Genomic DNA, 27245 nt, shown 5'->3' on the forward strand with positions numbered 1-27245 from the left:
CAATAGCCAATTCTCTTGTTCAATATGTTATTGGTACAGTTTGTATTCAATATGATGAGTCCAAAACATTCACAAGCCCATTTGTATTGAAGTTGGATTGATCCGTGGCTCGGCCTAATTACCCAATGATTCTTTAATTAATAATTTGAAAGCAAGAGTTTCAGACAAGAAAATTTGTCTACTAACTAATTACTGATTTTTTTTATTAATCCAAAACTTTTATGAAATTGAAGTGTATGAGCTTTGCCTATTGTTTTGCCAAGTTTGCAAGACAGACGACATGTTAATGTCTTATTCTAAGCTAATTTGTACTAGTGATCCGGTCAGCTAAAATTTGTAGAAACATTACTTTTGAACGAATCAAATCAAATACATATAAGAAATGGATCACATACTTGTCAAAGAACAGTGTTTGTGAATGCTGGATAACGCAATACTTATACACACTTTTCTAAAGCATGCAATCAATTTTTGTTAGGTAACTGTAAGACCCGCATTTTCTTCATTAGTTTCGAGGACAAAACTATTTAAGGCATTTAAAACGTAACATCTAGACATTTTATTTTATTTTAATATTTTACTTTAGGAATTGAGATAATTATTCTAATGTCGGTTACTATTGTAATGTGATATTTTAATTTTTAATAATAATAATAATAATAATAATAATAATAATAATAATAATAATAATAATAATAATAATAATAATAATATTTCAATAATAATAATAATAATAATAATAATAATAATAATAATAATAATAATAATAATAATAATAATAATAATATTTCATCTCTCAGGTTGAATTATCACTTTCTCCATTTAATAATACGTTACCCAGTTTAACGTTCCCCACGTCTGGCTTATGTTCCCCACTCGTGGCTTAACTTAGTTACCCAGTTTAGTTTAACGTTCTCCACTCTGGTTTAAGGTTTCCATTAGCTTTCTCCACTTCTATCAACGTTCCCCACTCCACTTCTGGTTTAAGGTTCCCCACTTCTAGTTTAAGGTTCCCCATGCCTTAACGTTCTCTGCTTCTGTCTTAACTTTCCACTTATGGCTTAAAGTTAATCCTTTTTGATAAAAAGGAAACAAAAACAAAACAAACTTCTTCCATTCAAAAAAACACTGTGATAAAAAAAAAGGGTTTAAGAGAGAAACCACTTTGATAGAAAAGACAACCACCAAAAGAGAAAAGAGATGAGTAACTCAATTCTCGAATTTGTTAAATCAGTATCAGAAAAATATCGATTGCGCATTCGTTAACCGTTAGATCGGGCTGAATTTTGGGCAGCAGGTTCGCAACACTCAGATCCACGTTTTCAACGGTCGGATCGGCGAAATGACATTCAGAAAGGGAGAAACGGTGCTCGCACAACAGTAGGTGTGAAATGAGTGAGACAAGAATTTGTGAAGCATAATTCTAGAAATGACTTTGTTAACGGTAAGGGCATCACTCCATCCGCTTTTCTACTTGAATTATATGTGATATAAATGTATCGTGATGTTATGTATTGGTTTTGTTTGTGTGTTATCTTTAAAATGAATATTAATAATGGTTGTGCTTGATATGCTCAGATTGTGGAAAATGAATGTTATATCATACATTGTCATAATGGTTGTGTTTGACATATTGTGGTTATTCAAGGTGATTACTTTGGGTCTAAACTAGGTTGGTTTAGAACAAGGTTGAATGATTTTGAACGTTCTGATTGAGTGATCTATACTGTTACTAACAAAAGTGTCTACATTAATGCATTCATAGTTATGTGGTGCGTCCATAATTGGTTGGAGCCCACAGATCCTTGCAGGGATGTTGAGCTAGTGGTGTTGTTTGGAAGGACCCACGAAGCTCGAGTTAGTGGTGTTGCTTGGAAGGACCCACGAAAGCCCTTGCGGGGGAGGCAATATTCCGGAATCATGCATTGACATATAGTCTAACAAATAGGATTTGTGCATTTTTGATTTGTATCTTTGGTGCGTTGTGATTGTTAACTGTTAAATGAAATATATGATTTATTTATATTTTTGTTATAACAACTATATATGCATGCATATTTGCTCTCTATTTGTTATTTGGAGATGACCCTTACATTTGACAAGACGTCACATATAGTGTTAGTTGAGTGAACAATGTCACGGTCAACCCAATAGGAGAAATGCGAGGAAGTACAATAACATGCAGTTGGAGGCCCCGAGATGCTTTTGTGCTGGGGTTAGACTCGTTGGGTGAGTTTTCCACAAGTCCAAAGTCTATGATCAACTAGGATATGTTTGGGTAGTAAAACATCAATAGTTTTGACTCTAAGAGTTTCTTTTGTTTAACGTATTAAATTTACTTTTAGTGATTGCAAATACTCTGATTTATTATTTTTGAAATATAATTAAAATAGTTATTAAATGATTTTAAAGTAAATGAGTCCTTAAGATAATCATAAATAAATAAAAATGAATTTGAAATTTTACGTTTAGAATTTCTGTTAGTTAATGTCCCGAAAAAAGCGGGATGTTACAGTACCTTTCTAAGAATTTAAAATTTCATGTAAATATTATTCTTTAATTATTAATTAAAATTTAAAGTTAAATAAAATTTTAATCTTTATAAAATTATTGTATTTCACTTTTAATCTCTACAAATATAACATTTTTTTAATTTTAGTTTTTACTATAGAGTTAATTTGAATCCCTACTATAGAGACTAAAATTAAAAATAATTATATTTTCAGAAATTAAAAAGTACGAATTTTTTATAAAGATAAAAAGTAAAATACAATAATTTTTAACAACTAAAAACTTGTTTAATAATAAAATTTATTCAAATTTAAATTTATGTATTCAATTGTACAAGATATTTCTTAATTCTAAATTTACTGAAGTAATCAAGTCATACACAACAAGTCAATAGTCAGAAATAATTTATTGCAAAAAATAAGCACCATATTTTATTCAAGATCTACACGTGACAAAAAAAACAAAATGTGATTATCTCAATTATTACTCCCTATTTTTTTCCAATTTTTTTTTGTTCTTTTTTTTAAAAAATTTTAAAATAGAATTAATTGCTGTTTTGTGAGAGTTATCCTTATTTATTTATTATAGAGAGAAATAATTGAGCTGAAATAATAAAAAATAATTAAAAGTTTTTTTTTTTTGACGAAAGAAGTTTCATATCAATTGATTCATAATAATATGTTGGATACATGTTGGGATATGGATGAAAATATGAAAATTAGCTAAATACTTTAGTAGGTCTTTTGATTTCTGCTGAATGAAATCGATTAGCTTGCTGCCAGTCTTATAAAATGCACATACTACGAGTATGGACCTGTTGCGAGGTATCATCGGCGTGCTCCCAAATCTTCTTGTTCCTTTGAGTCCAAATAAAATTCTTAATATTTGGCTGTGTTTTAATACACCAAATATGGTGCCACTGTCTAGGAACTCTATGATATGAGTTTTCAAGAAAGTCATCAATGCAAAATTAGTATGCACTTCTAACTGAATACATGCCATTCTTTTCAAACATCCAAATCCAATGTCAGGAATTAACATTCAACAAATGAGCTACAGTCAGGTTTTGTGAAAAAGGGTCCAAATTTTGTGGTTGACAATTTGAGACCCATCACCAAGCCAATTCTCTTCCCACAATGAGATGTTAGTCTCTTCACCGATGCTCCGTCTACTACTATCTTTGAGTAAGTGTCTGATACTCCAAATGCTTTTCCACGCGTAGTTGGGATTGTGGTCTAACTTAGCGCTGATAAATTCACTCAAAGAAACATATCTAACTTTGGAGAGACGATGAGGGGTTAGTAATGAACTTCCACTCTTGTTTGCCTAACATTGTCACGTTAAAAGTACAAATGCTTTTGAACCCCGTACCACCACGTGTTGGTGCACGGAAAATCTATCCCATGAATAAGAGTATTTATGGTGCAAAAATTAAACTAAATAGACCACATTAATGGTTTAGTTCAATTCTTAAAAATCAATTTTAAATTGAGTTCAATTTAGTTATGAATCGGTTTGAAATTGATTTATAAATATCAACCAATTTAATATTTTGAATAAATTTTTAGTTAAAACCGGTTTCGAACTAGTTTTTCAGAAGAAAAAAAATTGAAATTCTTTTGATAAAAAGTTCGATTTTTCTGAAAAAAAATAGATGTAAAAAATTTTCTGATATTTTTTTGAAAAAAAATTAAAAATTCTTTGACATAAATTTTTCAATTTTTTTCAAGAAAAATAGATGTAAAATATTTCATGAGAAAAATATTTAGATTATTTTCCTAAAAAAAATTTTTCAGAAAAAAGTTGATTTAATTTTTTTTCAAAAACAAATGTTTCAATATTTTCTATGTTTTTTCGAAACAAAAATCTTAATTGAGATTAATTTTTTTTTAAATGATTAAAGTAGTTTTTGAATTAAATTTAGTTAACTAATTTGTTTTAAATATACAGTTCAATTCATAAACTATTTTATTGGTTTTTTTTTTTTTGCAGTGCAATTCAATTTATCAATATGATCAAATTAATTATATTTTGCACACCCTTATCCATGAGAGCCACCAAATATCTTTTGTTTGGTTTCCACTTTTACCCCACCAGAGCGAGTTCATCATCTTCTCAATCTTATCCTCAATAGTAGGAGAAAGTAGGAATACACTATTTCTTTAATAAAGCTAAAAGTTGATTTTTTACTGCGGCCAATCATCGAAAGCAAATCCAAATACTTATCAATTCCCAACACAACATGGACGCCAAAGTGTCAGCAATCAAGTCTTTGGTGGTCATAGGGACATTGTGGCTCATAAAATTTCAACTATTTGAAATTTGATAGTTTAGCCCGAGGCAGCTTCATAAATAGACAAAATATATGTCATGACCAAAGCTTCGCCGGTTGTAGCCCTAAAGAAAAAAAAATCATCTGCAAACAAAAAGTGATGAATAATAGGTGCACTTATGCAAATTTTAGTGTCATACAGATCCCTTCACCTTTCAACTTGGGTTATCAAAGCTGAGAGACCTTCAACATAGATAATGAATAAATAAGGAGAAAGAGGATCCCCTTGTCTAAGACCTCGACTTGGGATAATAGGACAGACAAGCTACTAATCCATTATAGTAGAGCAGTCAACAACTTCAACACAAATCACCCAATTAATCCACTACGAGCAAAACCTAGGTCTTTCATGACATCCCAGAGAAAAAGCCAATCAATTCTATCATAGATTTGTTCTGATGTCAAGCTTCATAGCAACATCACCTAATTTATTGTAGCCGTCATGTAATGGACAATCTCAATAGCGGTCACAACATTATCCAAGATGGATCTGCCTGCACTTTCCTAACATTCCTTTAAGTCTATTAGTTAAAACTTTTGCCACTAACTTATAAACCCCATTACATAAGGATAAAGTGTTGCTCTGACAAAACCTTCTAACAACTAATCATCCTGAATTCGGCTACAACTCAAACAAAAACAACTCTCATAAAAGAGAGAACAAACAAACTCTCACAACAAAAAAGAAAAAAAAAAGAGTGGAGGTAATAGTACATATTGTTTAAAATCTTAAAATTAATGCTCATTAAGAAACTTCGCTAAAAAAAATGTTTGATTCTTATACATGAAATAAAATTTAAAGTGGGAAAAGTAATTTGAGATTAAAGGGATGCATCATTTTTACATATTTCATAAGAATTCATTATTTTGCTACTTCATATCATTATTTTTAAGATTTATTAATTTTAAGATTCAGTTGCAAAAGTGAAAAGTGAGATAATTAACCGGTCATAATAGTATTTTCTTATTGAATACTAGTAAATGTGTAAAGTGAGTTTATGATACAAAAGTCTTTATGCCATAAGTCCTTATATCAAAAGTTTAAAATTATACACAACTTGATACAAAAAAATATTATAAGAGTAAGCAACTTTTCTTGACAAGAAAAGTATAAGCAACTTCAATTTTATTTCAATTTCAACTCTTTATTTGTTTTCAATGTAGCGGTCAGTTTTCAAGACAAATCAACTATAATTGTTTTTCCTCAGTGAATAGACAACACTAAAGAAAATTCAACAATAACTTGTTTTTCTTATCATAGAAGAAAATGCTGAGAAATTTCTTGAACACATAGCATAAATACACTTCTCCTAAGATCCACAATTAATTTCACCTGAAATGATGATTCCACAATTTACATTTCATATCATCATTTTAATTATAATATCCCTCATATCTCCACCACTAACATATGCACAAGCAGAATATGAATTCATAGCACAACGTGATTGTGCTTCAACATGTGGAACAATTTCAATCCCTTTCCCATTCGGTATGAATGAACCTCATTGCTATGCACACAAATGGTTCGAAGTAGAATGCAAATTAGACAACACTTCTCATATTGAAAAACCTTACTTGAAGTCATTAAATCTTGAGGTAACACTTTTTGACGTAAACTCAGCCTTGGTAGAAATCATGAATCCAATTTACCATTCCAATTGTAAAAAAAACAATAACAACAACAACAATAAAACTGTTGTTATAAACCTTAAAGACAGTCCTTTCATTTATTCCCAACAGTACAACACATTTCTAGCCGTTGGATGTAACAATCTTGCTTTTCTTCAATCAAATGGAACAACGGTTGGTGGTTGTGTTTCAATCTGTGAAGACAATAACAACAATTTCAATTTGGAGAGCCGTAGTTGCAACGGAAGATACTGTTGCGAAACATCACTACCTATGCATCTTGCGGAGTATAACGCAACATTACAAGGTTTAAGGAAAGAGAGTAGTGATCATGATGAGTGTAGTTATGCTTTGATTGCAAGTGATTTTTGGTTTTCTTTTGATTGGTCTTTTATGACGGATTCAGAGATTGAAAAAATGAATAATTTGAAGAATATGGAGTATGCTCCTGGGATACTTGAGTGGGAGATTTTGAATGAGATGTTCGTTAATTCGACATTTCAAATTCCTTCAGATTCGGTTTGTTATGATTCTAAACGTACATCTTTAACTAATAGGACTACTGGTCGCCGATGTGATTGTCCCTCTGGCTACAATGGTAATCCCTATGTTCTTGGAGGCTGCACAGGTTTTTCAATCTCTACCTTTATACATTATTATTTTAATTTTATTCATATACAATATAATTATTCATCTCTCGTAAACATATAGTCTCATGCTCTATTTCTAGAGCAATTTTACCTACATGATTTCTACACTAAAATCTAACTAGGTTTTTTTATTTCAGTTATTCAAGGGTTCTTCAATAAGAATAATCGATCGAAGAAGTGGGTTATTGTAGGTATGTATAAATTACATTGCTTTTAACCCACCGAATGGTAAGCAAGAACTTGGTGAATTTCAATCTGGCATATACTTATTAGGAGAAGTTGTACACACGCAGATCCAATGTAATGTGAGGCCTAAATCAAACATTTGTTATGGGATTTAGGCTTAATTTTCTTAAGATTATACTAAATTTTATAGACAAATAATTAAACAAAAAAATTATTTTAAATTTAAAATATTGTTTTAGATAAAATAGACAATATAATTAAATAAATAAATAATTGATACATACTGGATAAGTTCATTGTAGATTTTCATTTTTGCTTACTTGCATCTTTTTTCATAATAATTGTCTAATTATTAGTTCCTAGATAAATTAGTATAAGAGTCGAACAATGAGATGCAAAAGTGGTCTTAAACATTTAAGATCTAATAACATTTTTTTTAGACAAATAAACTATTTTTTGAGGAGGCCTAAAGCAAAGGCTTTAGTGACTCCTCCTTGGACCGACCTTGATTTCCTAACTATGTCTAAACAATAGGTTTAAATCCCCTACAACATTTGCACAATGCAACATTATAGAGATCGTAATTCTCTATTAAATTTAACGGTCCCGAAGCTGCTGCACCATATCGTTGTTGCTTTCTATTTGATAAAAGACATTCAGACCTCTAAACTACACTCACCACCTTTTTATAATTTCCTAATTTAATTATTATGACAAATGTGTAGGAGTTTCGTCAAGTCTTGGATCTATAGGTTTCCTCATTGGTCTATGGTTATTGCATAAAGATGTGAAGAAAAGAATGATAAAGAAACGCAAAGAAAAATTCTTCAAAAGAAATGGTGGTTTATTATTACAAAAAAGAATGTCTTCTGGAGAAGTAAATATTGACCAAACAGTTCTCTTCACCTTAAAAGATTTAAAGAAAGCCACTGACAATTTCAATAAGAACAGAGTCCTTGGAAAGGGAGGACAAGGTACAGTTTACAAAGGCATGTTAGTAGATGGTAGAATTGTTGCTGTGAAAAAGTTTAAGGTTGAAGGAAAAGTTGAAGAGTTCATCAATGAGTTTGTTATTCTCTCACAAATCAACAATAGAAATGTTGTCAAACTATTAGGATGTTGTTTGGAGACAGAAATTCCATTGCTTGTTTATGAATTCATTCCAAACGGTAACCTTTTCGAGTATTTGCATGACCGAAATGAGGACATACCAATGACATGGGACATGCGTTTGAGAATTGCTACTGAAATTGCTGGAGCTCTATTTTACTTACACTCAATTGCATCTCAACCCATTTACCATAGAGACGTCAAATCAACAAATATACTATTGGATGAAAAGTATAGAGCAAAATTGGCAGATTTTGGAGCATCAAGAATAATTTCAATTGAAGCTACTCACCTTACCACAGTGGTTCAAGGTACTTTTGGATACTTAGACCCTGAATATTTTCATACTAGTCAATTTACTGAGAAAAGTGATGTGTATAGTTTTGGAGTAGTTCTTGCTGAACTTTTAACTGGTAAGAAGCCAATAACCTCTGTAGAATCTGGTGAATCCCAAAGTTTAGCTTCCTATTTTGTTCAGTGTATGGAGGAGAATAGGTTGTTTGACATTGTAGACGAAAGGGTCACAAAAGAAGGGGAGAAAGAACATATTGTTGCAGGTGCAAATCTTGCATATAGATGCTTAGAGATGAATGGAAGAAAACGACCAACTATGAAAGAAGTTACATTAGAGTTGGAAGGGATCATGCGATTAAATAAGAAGCTTAATGCACAACAAAACCATGAGGAAATTGAGCTTGCTGGAATTGAAGAGTCCCAACCTTGGGATGGGTATTATGCATCAAATTCATGGCCAATTGTCAGCAGCCAAACACACTCCACAAACTCGGAGGTCACGCATATTCTTGCATTAAAATAGTTAGTTTGTTTTTGTTTAATAATTGCTATTATTTTTTGGTGTTGATTATTGTAACATGTAAAATAAACAAGAGTTTGCTTAGGCTTTGGAGATCAGACAGGGAGATAATCTAGTTATGGATAAGTGAATAGTGGACGTATTTAATTGGCATAAACCTTGTCGGTTGAGGCACACTTCATACTTGCTATTTTTTTATCATCCATGTTTTAATAGACTTTTTTCTGCAAAATCAGTTATTAGCAATATGGGATGTGTTGATATGTTTGTTAAATTCTTTTACTAGGGGTCCAACCATTTACTCCTGGTCACGATCAATGGATAATCTGCGTCTTTCTTTTATTCCTTTGATTTCATAATGTACCTTGAATATCTCTACAACGTTTACCCTTTGAACCGATTTTGGGGCTAAGATTAAAGCATTCAAGGAGCCTAATGTAATTCAGGTTACTGCATCAAAAACTAGCAGTGTATATTACTGACAGAAATAGGGCTCTATACAAGGAATCAATATAATCTTCTCTTGTGTTTATTCCTACACCTATATTAAAAAGTTCTATCTTTCAAATAAATTATACAATTTCTGGGACTTCAGAGAGAGGAGGGGAAAGTTGCCCGTAAACAGTAGATAACCACATATTGTTAAGTCTGGAAATCCAATTTATGCTCAAATCATGAAATGCTGAAATTCTCGTACCGCAACAATATAATCTCAACAAAAAGCCTGTGATCCTTGTGAATGCAAGTACTTGGGTTGAATCTATTGATCATCTACTTAATATTGTGAGTAGGGACACTGAGATAAAATTTAGTATTCTTGAAGTCATCCAAGAGTGGGTTGTATCCATCCTTGGTTCTCGTCTTTGTGGGCAAACCAAACTCTTCCATGAAAGCCGATGTTTCCAGCTACATCAAATACAAACTATTAAGGTAGAATACATAAAGTTGCTAAAATTTGAAGGGAAAATAAACATATCATGGAATGTCTCATAAGAATAGAAACAAGATATTCCAAAACAGATGTCGCAAACTTGTAATTCTAATACTAGCATATTAGGCAACATTAAAATATCTAAAATTTTGTTAACATTTCCTTATTTATAAAAGACTATTATTTTGTGTCTTTTGTTTATAAGATTTATCTTTGAAAAACAATAAATAAGGAGATAGAAAATAGAATGTGGGGCACTCAATCAAGGAATACACATCGGAATAACGATTGGTTGAGACCCAGCACTACAACTTTTTGTTTCATTGCTTGAGGTCTTGTATGCAGAGATGTGATAATATGTTATAAAAAATAAGACAATAGCACTAACCGTAATTGTTCTCCTTTTCTTTCCTTTTTTCGACGAATGGTTATCCTGAAGTTTCAACCACCCAGAACAATAATGATCAATCCGTTCTAAAAGCCAAAAGTCTGTAGGAAAAAAGATATCAGCATCACCCTGCAACAAAAAACGAAAGCATAAGCTTTAGTACAACCATGCATTTTTAGAAGTTCGGGAAGAAATTATTTTATATGATTGGATCATCACTTGTATAATACAGTAGGCATTATTAGTTTTGCACTCATATGAAGTAACTACAATAATTGAGCCTCAATAGTTTCTTGGTGCAAGTGTGCAAAAAAAAAAAGTGTTATATTTAAGCAAGATTGTTTGAAGCTACAACAACATCTGCTGGTCATGTACAATTCCGGCCAGATAGACACAAGGTAAAGGACAATAAGAATGAGGAATGTGGATTGAATAGGAAAGAAACTAGTGCTTAACAAAACCTTTGCCTCCATATAATTTTGGTAATCTGTGCTGCTACCATCTTTCTGCAATGCACAAGGAAAAACTCTGTTAAGACTATCAACAGAAGCTTCTTTTTTCTATTTATTAAGGGAAAACATAAAAGAGTGACTTCTGAAGTTGATAATGAATTACATCATGTCTGTACACACATCCTTACAAATATCAATATCATCCATGAGATGGAATAAGTAGGAGCACGGTTATGACCGTCCATTTTAAGTTTACAACGAAAATATTTTGTTTACTCAACAATCCAATAGGATAATATAGCAATAGCTTAGCCATAAAAAGTGAAGTACCAAGATTAAGGAACAAAAAGGTTTTGGGGACTTGAGTCCTTTGCGGTCTATTTCTGGTTACAGCATTTTCAATTAGCAGTTAATGTAAAAAAGGTTACATTGATACAGCTGCTTTAACAAAATAAACATTGCATGAGCTATATACATAAAAGAAAGATGGCAAGGTCACCATAGTGGAAGTTCCTCAGAGCTATTAGACATTGTTTCATAATCATATCACTTATGCAGTGTAGAAATGATCAGTTAGTACACAGAGAAAATGAATAGACTCCACTCTAAGAACTATTGCATGACAACTTCGCTGCCATGCGTATGAAATAGAAGGAAGAGATAACTGTACTATTTAGGAAATGTATAACAAAAATATACTTTAGTTGAAACCAATGGAGCTCGTTCACCAGGTATCTTCACATCCGGCAGGTAGCTGAAATCAGAAGCAATCAAAGACATCTTCGGTAACACCTCATGGAGAACCTCAAGTAATTTCTGAAAAAATTGAACATATGGTAAATGTAAAATTCAATTTGTAATTTTGTATAACAGGCTTAAGGCAGATTTAATATTCTCTTACCAAGCAACCGGTTGGCAGCCAACATCTCCGTGGTTTTGGGTAAACTTTAGACCAAATACTTTTAAGTGTTGATACTGCACTGCTTTGAGTGGTTCTGGTTTTATCCAAGTCCAAGATCTCAACACAACGTGTAACAAGTGAGTCTTGCAATGGCTTGTATAACTCGCTGAGTGATTCTCTATTAAAAGTAGAAAGTAGTTGACACATCAATAAAAACAGTCACAGAATTATTATAATTTGATTATCACTCAACAGCAAACATTTATCAAAACATCTTTTTTTCTTCATTGCTACTAACTAGCAAAACCCAGTATTGTGATGTATGTAGCAACAGTATGATCTGCATCCATGCACAAACACTTACCGGTCATGTTGTCTCTCAACCCAAACTTCCATCAATGGGGAGATTTGACTCGCTGAATAGACAACATCATGTGGAAGATTATCAAGTACCTGCACAAAATAATTGAGACGCAAAATAACTAAACAATAGTAGTTATATGGCAATCAAACATATATGGCAATCAAACAGTTTGAAGAATTATGGGATATAGAAACAAGGCATGAGCTTTTTTCACTGTTGCCGCTTTCTTCAGAGGAAGATGCACCCCAATCCACTATACCACTACCATTAACTATATTCTTCATGGGTGAGATCATAAAACTAGATCCATACCAAAGGAATTTTGTTTTTTTTTTGAAATTACATAAAACATAAAAACAAGCAACCTTTTCTTTTATTAAGAAAAACATTCGAGCAGGAGGAACAAAATCAATTCATTATAGAACACACCTCGAGCATTATTACCCAACATGGTTGTTGCTCCACATCCCCTGCAAAGCAGTGAACAATGATATTAGCATTATTTCATAAACTTCTATTCCACATAGAAGTCCCCACAAACCACCAAAAAAGGAGCTTCACAGCTTAAGAATTTGCATTTTAAAAGGAAAATAAAGTATATAACCAAGTCCCATAGACCATGCTAGTATTATCAAGCTATAACAAACCCTAGGTGAGAACAGACAAATATTGAGCTTGTTTATCATCCTAACATGCACCATTACCCACCCATTCCGCATACCAATATTCACTATCTCTTCCTCAGTTCCTCCCCCCAGATCAATGTTACCCCAAGAAAAATCAGAAGTCTAGACCCTCCTATATATATTAAACAGTATTTAAAATGAAACAAACAAGCATTAAATGATTCCAATTTAAGCATTACTCATTCAGATTACTAATTCATTCAAGTACAATTAGTAACTACCCAAATGAAAAACTAGACATTAGATGGGGCTTTAACTTCCTAATAGGTTTATCAAGAAGGAAGCTTTGATGGTAAGGACTTAGGAGAGACTGCATGATATAGTTAAAAGAATTAGTTCCATCCACAACCCCTTGTTGTAGCACTTTTTTGTTTATAAGTTATGTTAGTAATTAACCAGTGGCTCCACTACAGGGTAATTCAATCTTCATATTCATAACCACTTTTAGAAGCCACAATGAAATTTATGTAACAATAGAGGAAATTTTTAATAGCATCCTACCCCATCCACTCCGGTCGGCAGCATCACGACATTCTACCCTGAACTTTGGAATATGGCTGCGCACTTCACCGACAGTTTCTTTTTGCACCTCAGCAAGTGAAGGGCTAATCTCAACTGAGCTGTATTAGAAACAGGATATTAACTGGGACGTTAACCATATGATACACAAGGCAGTAAATCTACTCCAATTCAATTCACTAACAGTAATCAATAGAATGTTCATAAGACTGAGAAATTACTATTACAAACATGAATAAGATATAAAACCAAATCTCTAATCAATTATACACATAACACTTATAAGAAGAAAGATTGGTATCTAAAATCAACAAAAAAACCACCTGTATAAATCCTACTAAGTATAAATCCAAGGTCCAAACCCTCCTGTTCACATTGGCTGAGAATGAAATAGAACCAATCAAGTGAAACCAGAAGGCACACAGCTTGCTAGTTTCTAACTTTATCATCCATATTTCATACTTCAATGGAAGTGAAACTACAAAATTAAAGAATGACCCCTAAATATAAGTTACTAATAGGAGAATCATGCAAGACAGGGAGATGAATTGCATAGATAATAAAAATACAGAAAAATTTAAGCACAGCCCACTGTCTTAACAAAAAAGTTTTAAAAAATGGCTCTAATATTATAATTTGGTTTTATAATAAAATATATATTATATATTGAATATCTAGGCACGTACGTGTAAGTCATACTGTTATAAACTTTTGCAGGAGCATTCAACATTATGTAATCCATTATACCCCTGGCACATGTTCCCGATCCACCACCAATTTCATAAATCTGATTGCAAATTAGAGTGATGGTATCAACTACTGATACAAGTAATAAAAAGTAACAAACTGTTTAAGCGACAGATTTATAATGCTTAATCAATTTTATCAAAAAGAAAATGATATGAAGCTTACTAAAGAAAACATTAAACAAAATGAAAATACAAAGCTGGTGTGAAACGTATTTTATATAGAACTGAAACATTTATGCAGGGCTTGCAGTCTAGCTGCTTGACTATGAGAGATGTTCTCTCAGGCTATTAACAGCAGATTTGCAAGAAACAAAGGGAACAATATTGGATATGGACATATGTTAATGGTAACTTGGTAAGAGTATTGAGAGTAAACATGTAGATTAAAGACCAACTGCAAGACACAATACACCATTAAATAGTTTTGGAATTTGTGTGAACTCTAAACTCTCTTGCCTATTCAATGATTCAATCTGTGACAAACGACTTGTATGCATGATATTTTGTCTATGGTTTTCAGACAAGTTTTAGGAAATGATATTTCTGTAATTACAACCAGTTAGTTCGTATAGAAAATTTAAATGAAAAATAAAATAAAAGTCCTATAAAAAATTTAAAATGACAAACAAATTACATTTAAAAACTCAAAACACTGAATGTGCATCAACAAATACGGAAGTCTCCTAATCTCGGCATTTGTCAAAGAAATTTAGATGGGTGAAAAAGGCCAAATCTAGATTGTGAAACAAATATCACATGCAAAAGTTGCAGTAGGCTTACTTTTAGAGGAACAGAGAAGTTTGCAGTGCGCATGATGGCTTCAGCAATAGCATGGGCATACCAAGGCTGCCAAAAGAAAAAAAAAAATCAAAACATAAAAACAGCTAAAGCACTGCATGAACATGTGTTCAAAAAATTAGAAATGCAAAATATATTATTTGAGATTCTACAGCAGTTTCAAGCAAAAATTTCAATAATCTAATACATAAAAACAAAAATACATATATGAGTCCTGAAAAATTGTATACGGAAGCCCACACCCGTTATGTGCTTGATTTGATTGTGTACTTAAACAATGATCAACTCCACCCTAAATATAGGATACAGTTGAACATCACAAGGTATACCCAACCGCAGATTATTTAAATCAAACGTAAATGAAAATACTTTACAATTTTCATTTTAATCAATGAAAATTTTACATTGTCAATAAACAGAATGAAATGCAATATAATGTATTTCACAAGCCATAGTTATGCTTCATATTGATTAACAGGGACCAGTATTTCTTGATCTAATGTGTGCACCATTCAATGCCCCTTAACCTTCCTAGCCAGCAGTTATACATTTTAAGAACAACTCAATGATCAAAACAAATTTCCTTAAAGAAATAAGGCAAGCAACAAACTCAGAAGTGGCCAGAAGATCGCGAAAAATACCAATGAGAAACAACAAGATAAAGCCTGTGTTAAACTTATTAATTTATTAACAGAAACTTGATTGAAAACTAGGCACCAGTCTGTCTGTTGTTAATATTAATGTCATCGTACACACAACACTAGTTCGTATAGAAAATTTAAATGAAAAATAAAATAAAAGTCCTATAAAAAATTTAAAATGACAAACAAATTACATTTAAAAACTCAAAACACTGAATGTGCATCAACAAATACGGAAGTCTCCTAATCTCGGCATTTGTCAAAGAAATTTAGATGGGTGAAAAAGGCCAAATCTAGATTGTGAAACAAATATCACATGCAAAAGTTGCAGTAGGCTTACTTTTAGAGGAACAGAGAAGTTTGCAGTGCGCATGATGGCTTCAGCAATAGCATGGGCATACCAAGGCTGCCAAAAGAAAAAAAAAAATCAAAACATAAAAACAGCTAAAGCACTGCATGAACATGTGTTCAAAAAATTAGAAATGCAAAATATATTATTTGAGATTCTACAGCAGTTTCAAGCAAAAATTTCAATAATCTAATACATAAAAACAAAAATACATATATGAGTCCTGAAAAATTGTATACGGAAGCCCACACCCGTTATGTGCTTGATTTGATTGTGTACTTAAACAATGATCAACTCCACCCTAAATATAGGATACAGTTGAACATCACAAGGTATACCCAACCGCAGATTATTTAAATCAAACGTAAATGAAAATACTTTACAATTTTCATTTTAATCAATGAAAATTTTACATTGTCAATAAACAGAATGAAATGCAATATAATGTATTTCACAAGCCATAGTTATGCTTCATATTGATTAACAGGGACCAGTATTTCTTGATCTAATGTGTGCACCATTCAATGCCCCTTAACCTTCCTAGCCAGCAGTTATACATTTTAAGAACAACTCAATGATCAAAACAAATTTCCTTAAAGAAATAAGGCAAGCAACAAACTCAGAAGTGGCCAGAAGATCGCGAAAAATACCAATGAGAAACAACAAGATAAAGCCTGTGTTAAACTTATTAATTTATTAACAGAAACTTGATTGAAAACTAGGCACCAGTCTGTCTGTTGTTAATATTAATGTCATCGTACACACAACACAACTGATGTAGCATAAAGCAAATATACTAAAAATAAAAAATAAAAAAACTTTCTATATCAGCCCATACATACGATGGTATGATTAGGATGCTAAAGTGTTTGGAACATTTTAGGCTCAACAATGGTTTGTTGTTGTTGTTTCGACTTTTCCCTAGACCTACACACCATGTAACCCAAATTTGCAAGTATTTCTCACAGGCCTGAAACAGAAGCAATTGATCCCTTAAACAAATTTATAATTTTATATTGCTTGCAACCCCTTGATAGAAAAGTTGAACTTGACCACAATATATTAAAGTTTGAACCTATAAATTCTTGATTAAATAATTGAATTCTAGCAATTATCTCCTTCCCAAACTGACAACTATTAAAATCACATTTTGAATCATATTTGTGAGGACGAGAAAACTTTATCACCTGGAATGTTTTACCTTAAAAATCTCTACCGGGGTAAACCATGATATGTCACTCTGCTTGTAAACATTATCCAAATATCTCATATAAGCTTTTCGGCCTGAAATATTTCACCAACCTACAAACATTAGCAGTTCTAACATACCACTGGAAAATTATAATTAATGTTTAATAATGCTTTTATCTTATAATTAATGTTTAACAATTTGGTTTGAAATTCTGAAAATTTCATCCAGAAAATTGAAAAATATGTTAAAACAGAAATCATCCAAAAGCAAAAAGCTGAAAAGTCAATTTCCCAACTTATGCTTAAATTGATCTGTTTCAAACAATATGTAAGATAAAGCTTAAATTTACAAACCAACAGCAAAAATTATAAAAGAAAGTGCTATTAATATAATAAACAACATTAGTTCCAGCCTTTTCCAGAGATCACAAAGAAACAAAGGAACAGCTCGACCAGAACAAGATCATAAAGCGATAAATGCTCTTTAGTTTCTGAAAACAACCTCATAGTCATAGATAAAAAGTTAGAAGTGGTTAATTAAGCTGAAATGGTAAGAGGAAGAGGAGAAGGACCTTGAAGTTGATTGAATTTAATAGTATTGGGAAGAACACCAACGGAACGAGATCTTTGGGAGAAGTAACCGTGTAATGGATGGTAGAGTGCAGAATGAATAAAATCACGAACAAGAAGGGGTTTATCGCCGACAATGTGATGAGTCGAGTACAATGCTGAATCGAAGAAGAGATTAGGTTAGTGAAATTGGAAAACGAAAGAGAAAAAGAATAAGAATAAGAGAGAGAGTACCTTTAGAGGTTAGAGAAATGAGAGGAAGCACCCTCAGATTGGTGCGAGTGAACATGATTTGATTGGGATGCTGCGGAAGGTGTTTGTGTTTATGTTTTCTTAAACCCCGCTTTCAATTACTTCTCCCTATTCCAGGGTTTTGTTTTCCCTTCATTTTCACTTCATCCCAACTATCAAAACCATAATTCTCCAAATCAAAACTATTTCCCATGTTTTAATTTCGATTACTAACTTTTTTTTTTATAGATAAATTAGTAAAATATGTCTTGCATTAATGATCTAATTAATGAATTATCCTCAATTAACTATCTAAGTTAAAACTAATAAGAATACTAATGCATTTTTATTAGTGTTTTGTTTTCTTAAATTGATAGTAGACTTTTTTTCTATTAAAAAGTATTCGGTTCAAAATATCAATGTCTCTTAAGCCTAACGTTGAAGACGTCAAAATTATTTATTTAATTTACATTAAATTAAAGTTGATTTGTCAATTTAGACTAAACAAATATCGCAATAAAATAAGAAAACAAAACAATGGAGCATCAAATCAATTAATAGTTGATTGATATTATTTCCCATGTTTTAATTTCTTATTAGTTTTAATTTCTTATTAGTTTGTCTTTTAAGAATTTGTATTAGTTGTTGGTTAATGAGATTAAGTAAAATGTGGATGGTTAGAGAAAACATAAGTTCGAAATTTGGTTGGCATAATTTTTATTATTATTTTTTTTACAAATGCTCTAGTATAAAATAAGTTTCTTTTACACAAAGATCTTTACAAATCATAATCTCGTTTTTATTATGTTAATTTTAAAAATATCCATACGATGAATTATGATTAGAAGTACGTAAAAGGTTATATAGTGTGTTGCATACAAATTAAATTGTATAAGGAGAAAATCTAATTGAGAGAGTAAAATCTATCTTGTGTGTTCATGAGATTGTTAGATAGAGACTAATTATTACTAATTTGTTAAATGATAGTGGATAATTTGCCTTGTATAGTGTATACATTCAACCGAGATAGATCAATGAACCCAACACTAACGACAGCACCTAAATATATGCAATACTCATGCCTATTTATTGATATTTGATAGACAGATATAACAGTTATACACGAGCTCATAGTCCTGTGGACAATACTTTAATATATATATATGGATTTAATTATACTTGAACTTCATGGCCTTGCTGACAATGCTATACTATACAATAAAGCACAGATTCTTTATGGGAATTGCATTCTCAAAGTTCCCTTCTACTTTATTTCAGTCTCAAGCTTAAATTCCTCTCCAATAAGCTGTGACAAATTTGAAACTTCCACAATAACAAACTTAGAAGAGCTATCAAATTTCGTCATCACAACAGTTTTTTTTATTAAACTCATTCCATTCACAATACTCAACTCACTCTCAGCCATATCAATCCTATTTAATCTCTCATGCTTAGGTATCCCCAAGAAAGTAACCTTTTCTATAATCCATTTTTTATCCAAAGCAAATTTTCCATTAGTCACATTAGATGTAACAGAAACACTATCATTGTTCAATGCACCATAAAATCTCACAAGTGTCCATTGATCTTTCTCTCCTTCAATGTCAAGACCCTCACCATCATCTAAATACACTTGTCCATAACTATTCCCATTGCTACTAATCACAACCACAAGTTCAAATGCAGTTTTTCTAGCAGCTTCAGTGGTCATTGCTTCACCTTGTAAGGCCAAAATGTTACCTTCACCAACATGCACATTTATGTGATCAAATGGTGCATCAAGTGTGACATGTTTGCCTGATTCTGCATTCACTGAATTTGAGAGATTAAATAGATCAAACCAATTTCCTGAAGGAAAATATGCATTGACGGTGACTGCGCCGGATTGTAGCACAGGTGAGACTAGAACACCTTTGCCTAATAGAAACTGAGAGTTTATTTCATATGTTGTGACATCTTCAGGGAACGAAAAGAAAAGAGGTCTTGCAATTGGTGTGCCTTTTGTATTTGATTCATACATTAGTGTGTAGAAATAAGGAAGAAGGCAGTAACGAAGGCCGAGCACTTTCCTTGCTGATGAAGCAACTGATTCCCATAGGTATAGCTCTTGCCGGGTCGAGCTTTTGTCTGAATGATCTCTTGCAAAGGGGTAAAAGGCCCCCAACTACGTCAAGGACAATAAAAAGTATTATATATTTATATCATGTTATGTTATGATGAAACACTTTCTACCAAGCTTTTTTTTAACTACGATTGATGCTGTATCAACTGCATTTGACTGTGATTCTTTGTAATATCAAAAATTCTTTGTTAAGAATCGCAGCGCATCTGCAATTTGAAACCTTGCTTTCTACATATAAAAAATCACAGTACTTTCCATATGTGACTTATGTAAATATAGTCTAGTGAACAAAAATTATGGTTGCTATCCCATTTTGAGGATCAAAATGGGATATTAGATATGTATCAGTATATGCAACATGCATGTTATAATGAAAATATTTCGACCAGGCTATTAAAGCGTTAAGATTTTTTATGTCTTTGCAACCGCGATTGAGTCTGCATCAACTTCAATAATAAGAATCGCGCAGTGTCTGCAATTCGAAATCTTGCTTTCCACATAACAAAAAATCACAGTACATTCCATGTGTGACTCCTCAAATTTTAGTCCAGTGAAAAAAATTTATGGATGATATCCCATTTAGAGGATCTATGTTTGTTACCTGGATCCAGCGCCGGCAAAGTTCTTCAGTTGTGTTGCCAGAGAAGCCACATATATCTGCTCCAACCATAGGAACTCCAAAGATTCCAAAGTTCAATATGGATGGAATTGAGTATGCCAAATCATTCCATGTAGCAGCATTATCTCCAGTCCAATGAGCTGTATACTTACCCGAGCTTACAAAAGTTGATCTACTCAAAATGAATGGCCTTTTACCAGTTATATCAACTAAGGCCTTATTAGTTGCTTTGGATTCTAGTAGTCCATATAAATTGTGTGAATCATACTCAGTGATATTACCATAATGTAAAGATGTTGCTGGCACTGTTTTTTCATTAATCGGTCGTTGAATGCCACTACTGTTAATTTTGTAGGGAGGGTTATCAAGGTTAGAATGTGGAATGTCAGGAGAAGTTATGAAATTTGATAACTCATTCATATCAAGCCAAAGACCATCAAAAGGGAGAATGTCCATAAATAATTTGATTTCTCCACTCCAAAATTCTTGGCTATGAGGGTTAAGAAAATCAGGGTAGTAAACTTTTCCAGGCCAAACTTCACCTAGATAGTTGACACCATTTCTCTTTATATAGATATCAGCCTTCAAACCTCTAATATAGGTGGCATATGTCTCATTTACACTGATACCTGTGTACAAAATTTGCCACAAATCAATGACTAACGCATAGATGCTATGTTTAGTTTGGAAGATATTTTAGAGTAAACCATTAATTTAGTCCCTCAAGTATCACTCTGCCTCCTATTTAGTCCCTAAACTGCATGACAATAATAAATAGTCCTTAAACTATATGAAATTCTTCAAGCCAAACCCTAAACTATATGAAAATCGTCTCTTTGACCCCTAGTATCTCTTGTCAATATATAACGACTTGAGACTAATTTGACGGATTTCACATAGTTTAGGGACTAACTTACAGATTTCATAGTTGAAGGACTGCTTATTATTGGTATATACTTTAGCGATTAAGTAGTTGACAGAGTGATCTTTGGGGGGCTAAATTGATGGTTTACTCGATATTTTATGGTGTCCAAATTAAGTACCGGGATCCAAGATAAGCACATATTTCTGACCATTTTGGTGAAGGGTGTCAACAAAATTTCTCATCTTATCAAGTGGAAAATTAACAGGATCTAGTGTAAAATCTTTATATGCATCCATGTAATCAATATCTGTCCACATAACTTCAAGGGGTATACCAGCTTTTGCATAGTTGGTTACCACACCCTGGACATCACTTACATTCTTGTAGCCCCATCTACACTGATGAAAACCTTCACCAAGAGTTAACAATTATGTGGATTTGCATGGAAATTTGACATCATGAATCAGTATGCATAGAAAGAAAGACAATTGCAATACACTAGTGTTAGATTTTATTTTCTAGACTAATGCAAAGAAATTTCATATTGAAGTACACATGGCCTACTGAGGTATGTTTTATTCAATGAGGCAATGAACCACACATTTGTTCTTGGAGGAAACAGAACAGCTAGATTCATCACCATCATTAAATAATGCCATCATGGTTTTAAATTGTGGTATGCAGCAACAATTACACAATTACAAGCACAACGTAAATGTTTTAAAGTTTCAACAACCGCTATTTTAATAAGTGGTCCACCCACCGTTGACCGGTATCTAAATACTGCACAAGATATCCACAACAATAATGCCACCTTTCAGAAGTAGAAGCTCACAGTTCTCTTCGTCTTCACAATTGAAAAGGTGGCCTTATAGGTTTCTATTTGACAAAAATAAGTGGAAACAAGTATTGTTTTGAGACACTTATATCTATTTTCTCTTATTTTTGTCAATATGACGCCAATTAGGCCATTGTCGAAGTTTTGAACGATCTTCAAATAGTGATCCACAATACCGTGAATCAATGCAGTCCTTAATAGAGCTTGCCATAAGCACTTGACTTTAAAAAAAACAACTAGAACAAAAAGGTATAAAAATTCAAAATAAACTTACTTACCAAAAGACCAATAAGGCATTGGAGCAGGCCTACCAATGAGTTCAGTATACTGTTCCAAAACCAATTCAGGCGATGAACCAGCAAAAAAGTACAAATCAAAAACACCACCAATCACCTTATAAGTAACACGATCACCACTATAAACAACATCCATTCCATTACTATTAAGAAGCAAAACACCATGCGTGGTCCCACTTTTCACTCTTCCATCAGATGAACCCGACCTCACATCCAAATAAAAAGGGTGAGATCCATAAAGGTTCACATCAACATTGGAACTTCCAACATCTTTATTCCAAAGAGTGAAACTTGTGTTTGGTTGCAACTTGAAGGAATTCTTTGTATGCTCCCCAAAACCATACAAAGAAGCTCTTTTTATAGGCAGAGAAGAAGAAAGTTGCAAGTATTGTTCTTTAAACACTAGAAACGTTTCAGGGTTTAAAGGGTCTTCTGGTAAAGTGTTAAAGAGTATATCTTTGGAGGATTTGCGTGAAACAGTGAAACCAAATGGGGTGGTGTTGTGGAGTGTGAAGATAAGATCTGAATTTGGATGTGTGAGTAAGAAGTTTTTTGAGTTTTGTGGATTCTGCTGAAAAGGGTAAGATAGTGAGGAAAATGATGATTCTCTTGGAATCACTTTTTGTGGAATTTCCCATCTTTGGTTGTTTGAATCAGTTATTCTTACTCTTAATCTATCCTTAGTCTCAAAACTGCAATTCAAAGTTGAAAATTTAGTTATTATTTATTAGTAATAATTAATAGAAAGATGGATATTATAGATGGAAAAAGTAAAACAAACAAAACCATACGATTATATGTTTGTGTGTAGTTGAGACAACTAGACAACAAAAAACAATAATTGGTTATTAATTAGTTACCTGGCAACGAGGTTGAGGAATGGAATGTCGGGTCCAAAAACAAAGGAGGGTTTGATGAGTTTAAGGTTAGAAGTCAAAGATGTTTTTGTAGGATCATTGTTTACAGTTGTGATTGTGTAGCCATAACCAACTTGTGAATCTGCAACGGTTTTGTGTAAGATGAGACAAATAATGAAACAGAAGGGTAGTAGTGGTAGTGGAATGGTTCTGGTTTTAGTTCTCGAAGCTATAGTAGTCATTTTTCTTTGTGTTATGTGCTTAGGTTTGAGTGTGGATAGAAAATTATATCAATTTTATATTATACATGGTTGTTTATTCATTTAAGTGGAAAGGAAGAATGGTGGACACTTGCCACGTTGACTTGGAGCATTGTTTCTTACAACCAACCAGCATTTTCCACTAACGTTACTAATTTAGTACTGTTAGTTATTTAGAAAATGAAAATGTTAATCTCTATTTTAGTTATTCCTAGAGGATAAATTCGAAGTTAAGGCACTATTTAAAATATTCTATTTAATAATGTCAATATTAACATTTTGGTAACTTTAGTTGGATTTTAATTTTACGGATAATCTTATATACTACTCTCTCCCAATAAATTATAAGCAACAACATATTCATATTCATATTATAATATAATTATTTATTTAATGATTGACAAGTAACATTACTATTTTATTATTTAATTAGAGTAATCAAATCCCATATGTCATACTGCAAAAAGATTGATATCTACCATGCGATTGCTTCCAGTAGCCACATGGGTGGTATGGCAAGTAGAATACCGCACTACAATAAGACTGCAGTGCAGGATAACTAGGGGTCCACACTGGGTCGGGTCAGCCGGGTTCGGACCCAAAAACAACAACCGACCTAAACCATAGGTGATTGACAGGCCTAAAGTAGTCCACTCATTGACTTGATTTGAATGGGTAGTGGTTCATGGGTTTTTGGATAACATGGATGGATTAATTCGGTTTGGGCCAATCATTGAGTCATTCAAAATATCCGATTCAATTGCGTTTTTTTTTTGTAATACCTAATTTGTGGGCCAATTTTTTTACCCATTTTAAGGCAATTATTAGGCCCATTTTATAAATTTTGAATTTTATTTTTGTTAATTTTAACATATTTGTTATTTTTCTATTACAAGGTTCTCCATTTCTATTACTGGTTTCTCTCGGTCATTATATATGAATAAGCTACAAATTCAAATTTTCAGATGTTATTAAGCATACAACAATAGCCTTTCATAATACAAATCAATACAAATTACAGGGATGAAATTATAATTTCCTTTCAAATGACTATGACAATATTACAAATCAATACAAATTATAAGGATAAAATTATAATATCCATCAAGTTGTTGAATCAATTTTGTTGATTTTGATGTCCAACCTGAGAAATAGATAACAAATGTAAGTCTATAATTATTAATAGTGAGGATATAAAATAACAATAATCAAGCTATGTTTTTCTAAACATATTATCTTGCTTTTCTAAACATATAATCTTCTAACATATCATCTTGCTTTTTTCTTCCATGCTCATAAAACTTAATATTAACTAAAATCTTTTAAAATATACACACATATAAATGGAAAATAAAACCTTAAAAAACACCTAATACACACTTAACCTAAAATCTTTTTCTTGCATGTTTATTATGTGTTGCTTTTTTATTATATAAATATATGTGTGTTTTTTTATTATTTAATTAAATAGTAATCAAATACCATATGTCATGCTGCAAAAGGATTGATATCTAGCATGCGATTGGTTCCAGTAGCCACATGGGTGGTATGGCAAGTAGAATACCATACCAGTGCAGGATAGCTGTTGATTGTTTTCTGTAAGTTGATCTTTACACAAAATGAAAGAGGTACAGAAAAAGTTATTTAAGAAAGAAACAAAAAAGAACTAATCAAAGAGATAGACAGGGGAGAGTCCATTAAGAAAATGTTTGTGGAGATGATTTAAATTTTAATAGTGTGGCAATAATTTTTTTTTTCTAAACTAAAAGTTTATTAAAAAATAAAAGAAAACCAAAATTCAGGACATTGACCATATTAGAAAAAGAAAAAGTTATTATTTTTTTTTTTAATTATGAAGATTTTTCAGTCTTTAAGCAGAAATTATATTATACAATATGATTTCTTTCTTCATTTTTTTTATCTTACAAATTACATATATAAAAGGTTGTTTATTTAAAGTAAAACAATATACTAAGTTAACATTCATGAGATGTATATAATTATTAGTAAAAATAATATTAGATGTAGTTCTAACTACTGTATCTCGTGATTATAAATTTGTTTTTTCAAAAGTGGTTTGATGACTTTGAATATTATTTTTTTTCTAAAACCGTATCATTTTAAAATACAATATATATGTCTAGACAATAATTCTTCATTTATAGCTTAGATGAGATAGATCCAAATACTTCTTGAATTGTAATCACTACGCTAAAAATGACATTTAACAGCGCCCATTTTACAGCACTTGCTAAACACAAGCGTTGTTGTAATTATATTTTAGACTTAATTGCACTTTTGGTCCCCCTATTATAGGTGATAATTGAAAGTAGTCCCCCCATTTTGTTTCTCCCCAGTTTTAGTCCCCCAAACAGATTTTGAGTCCAAATCATGATGAGTTGTCATTTTTTTAATGACGTGTCAATAAAAAGCTGACGTGGCAGACGCATACGTGGAATAAACTTATTATTATATTATTTCTGATTAAAAAATATAATTTATATTTTTAAAAATCATTATTACAAATAAAATTTATTTGTTAAAATTAAATTAAAAGAAAAAACACCTAAAATCAAAATCCTAAACAAATCAAAATCAAAAGGATTCAAACTACAAAATTAGAACAAAATAAAGCATGTGGCTGAACCAGAACCAAACTACAACAAAATTAGAACAAAGTAAACCAGAACTAAACCAAAACAGAACCATCAAATCTAGCAGAACCAGAACCAAACCAGAACTAAACCAAAACAGAACCATCAAATCTAGCAGAACCAGAACCAAAACAGAACTAAACCAAAACAGAAACGAACAAGAACCAGAACCAAAACAGAACTAAACCATATGCAGAACCAAAACCAGAACCAAAACAGAACTAAACCATGAACAGAACCATAACAGAACCATCAACAAGCAGAACCAGAACAGAACCATCAACAAACTACAACAAGCAGAACAGAACCAGAACCATAACTGAACAAAACTAGAACAAGCAGAACCAGAACAAAACCATCAACAAACTACAACAAGCAGAACATCAATAAACTACAACAAGCAGAACCAAAACAAGAACTCTAAACTGAACTAGAATAAGAACGAGAACTCTAAACAAGCAGAACCAGTCAGTGGTTTCAACGAGTTAGTGATGAAAACGATCCAGAAAAAGAACGCGAACGCGAACGATCCAGCGCACACGAACGCGAACACAACGATTGAAAACGCACACGAACGCGAACGATCCAGCGCACACAAACGAATCAATGATGAAAACGAATCAGTGATGAAAACGAATCAGTGAAGAAAACGATTGAACAAAGGAGTCATGATTTTAGGGTTCAGAATGATTTTAGGGTTCATGATTTTAGGGTTCAGAATGATTTTAG

The 27245-nt window shown here is 32.1% G+C and overlaps 3 protein-coding genes across 10 annotated transcripts; 1 reads left to right on the forward strand and 2 right to left on the reverse strand.

Annotated features, from left to right (window-relative positions):
- Positions 1-6136: 6136 nt before the first annotated feature.
- Positions 6137-9577, forward strand: LOC101507437 (putative wall-associated receptor kinase-like 16). 3 transcript variants are annotated; one of them, XM_012714598.3, is made up of 3 exons: positions 6137-7073; positions 7263-7316; positions 8037-9577. In XM_012714598.3, the coding sequence occupies exons 1-3, from the start codon at positions 6182-6184 to the stop codon at positions 9236-9238; spliced, it is 2148 nt and encodes a 715-aa protein (XP_012570052.1). In that variant the 5' UTR covers positions 6137-6181; the 3' UTR covers positions 9239-9577. The 3 variants fall into 3 exon arrangements, with proteins under 3 accessions (XP_012570052.1, XP_027187256.1, XP_004486489.1); XM_004486432.4 differs by having other exon boundaries at positions 6140-7103; XM_027331455.2 differs by lacking the exon at positions 7263-7316 and having other exon boundaries at positions 6138-7103.
- Positions 9578-9686: 109 nt separating this feature from the next.
- Positions 9687-18193, reverse strand: LOC101507742 (protein arginine methyltransferase NDUFAF7 homolog, mitochondrial). 4 transcript variants are annotated; one of them, XM_073369944.1, is made up of 13 exons: positions 18009-18193; positions 17777-17932; positions 17215-17297; positions 15006-15071; positions 14163-14263; positions 13459-13577; positions 12701-12741; positions 12272-12360; positions 11908-12085; positions 11706-11822; positions 11016-11060; positions 10555-10683; positions 9687-10141 (listed from the first exon to the last, which is right to left on the reverse strand). In XM_073369944.1, exons 1-13 carry the CDS (start codon positions 18061-18063, stop codon positions 10007-10009), a joined length of 1314 nt encoding a protein of 437 aa, XP_073226045.1. In that variant the 5' UTR covers positions 18064-18193; the 3' UTR covers positions 9687-10006. The 4 variants fall into 4 exon arrangements, with proteins under 4 accessions (XP_073226045.1, XP_004486490.1, XP_073226047.1 ...); XM_004486433.4 differs by lacking the exon at positions 15006-15071 and adding an exon at positions 16005-16070; XM_073369946.1 differs by lacking the exon at positions 18009-18193 and having other exon boundaries at positions 17215-17315; positions 17777-17899.
- A 756-nt stretch (positions 18194-18949) lies between these two features.
- Positions 18950-23898, reverse strand: LOC101508066 (alpha-glucosidase). 3 transcript variants are annotated; one of them, XM_073369935.1, is made up of 5 exons: positions 23606-23897; positions 22728-23437; positions 21820-22020; positions 20729-21375; positions 18950-20169 (listed from the first exon to the last, which is right to left on the reverse strand). In XM_073369935.1, exons 1-5 carry the CDS (start codon positions 23842-23844, stop codon positions 19270-19272), a joined length of 2697 nt encoding a protein of 898 aa, XP_073226036.1. In that variant the 5' UTR covers positions 23845-23897; the 3' UTR covers positions 18950-19269. The 3 variants fall into 3 exon arrangements, with proteins under 3 accessions (XP_073226036.1, XP_004486491.1, XP_004486492.1); XM_004486434.4 differs by having other exon boundaries at positions 21790-22020; XM_004486435.4 differs by lacking the exon at positions 21820-22020 and having other exon boundaries at positions 23606-23898.
- Positions 23899-27245: the final 3347 nt, after the last annotated feature.

The sequence above is a fragment of the Cicer arietinum genome, chromosome 1 (genome assembly GCF_000331145.2).
Source record: "Cicer arietinum cultivar CDC Frontier isolate Library 1 chromosome 1, Cicar.CDCFrontier_v2.0, whole genome shotgun sequence".
Taxonomy (NCBI): domain Eukaryota; kingdom Viridiplantae; phylum Streptophyta; class Magnoliopsida; order Fabales; family Fabaceae; genus Cicer; species Cicer arietinum.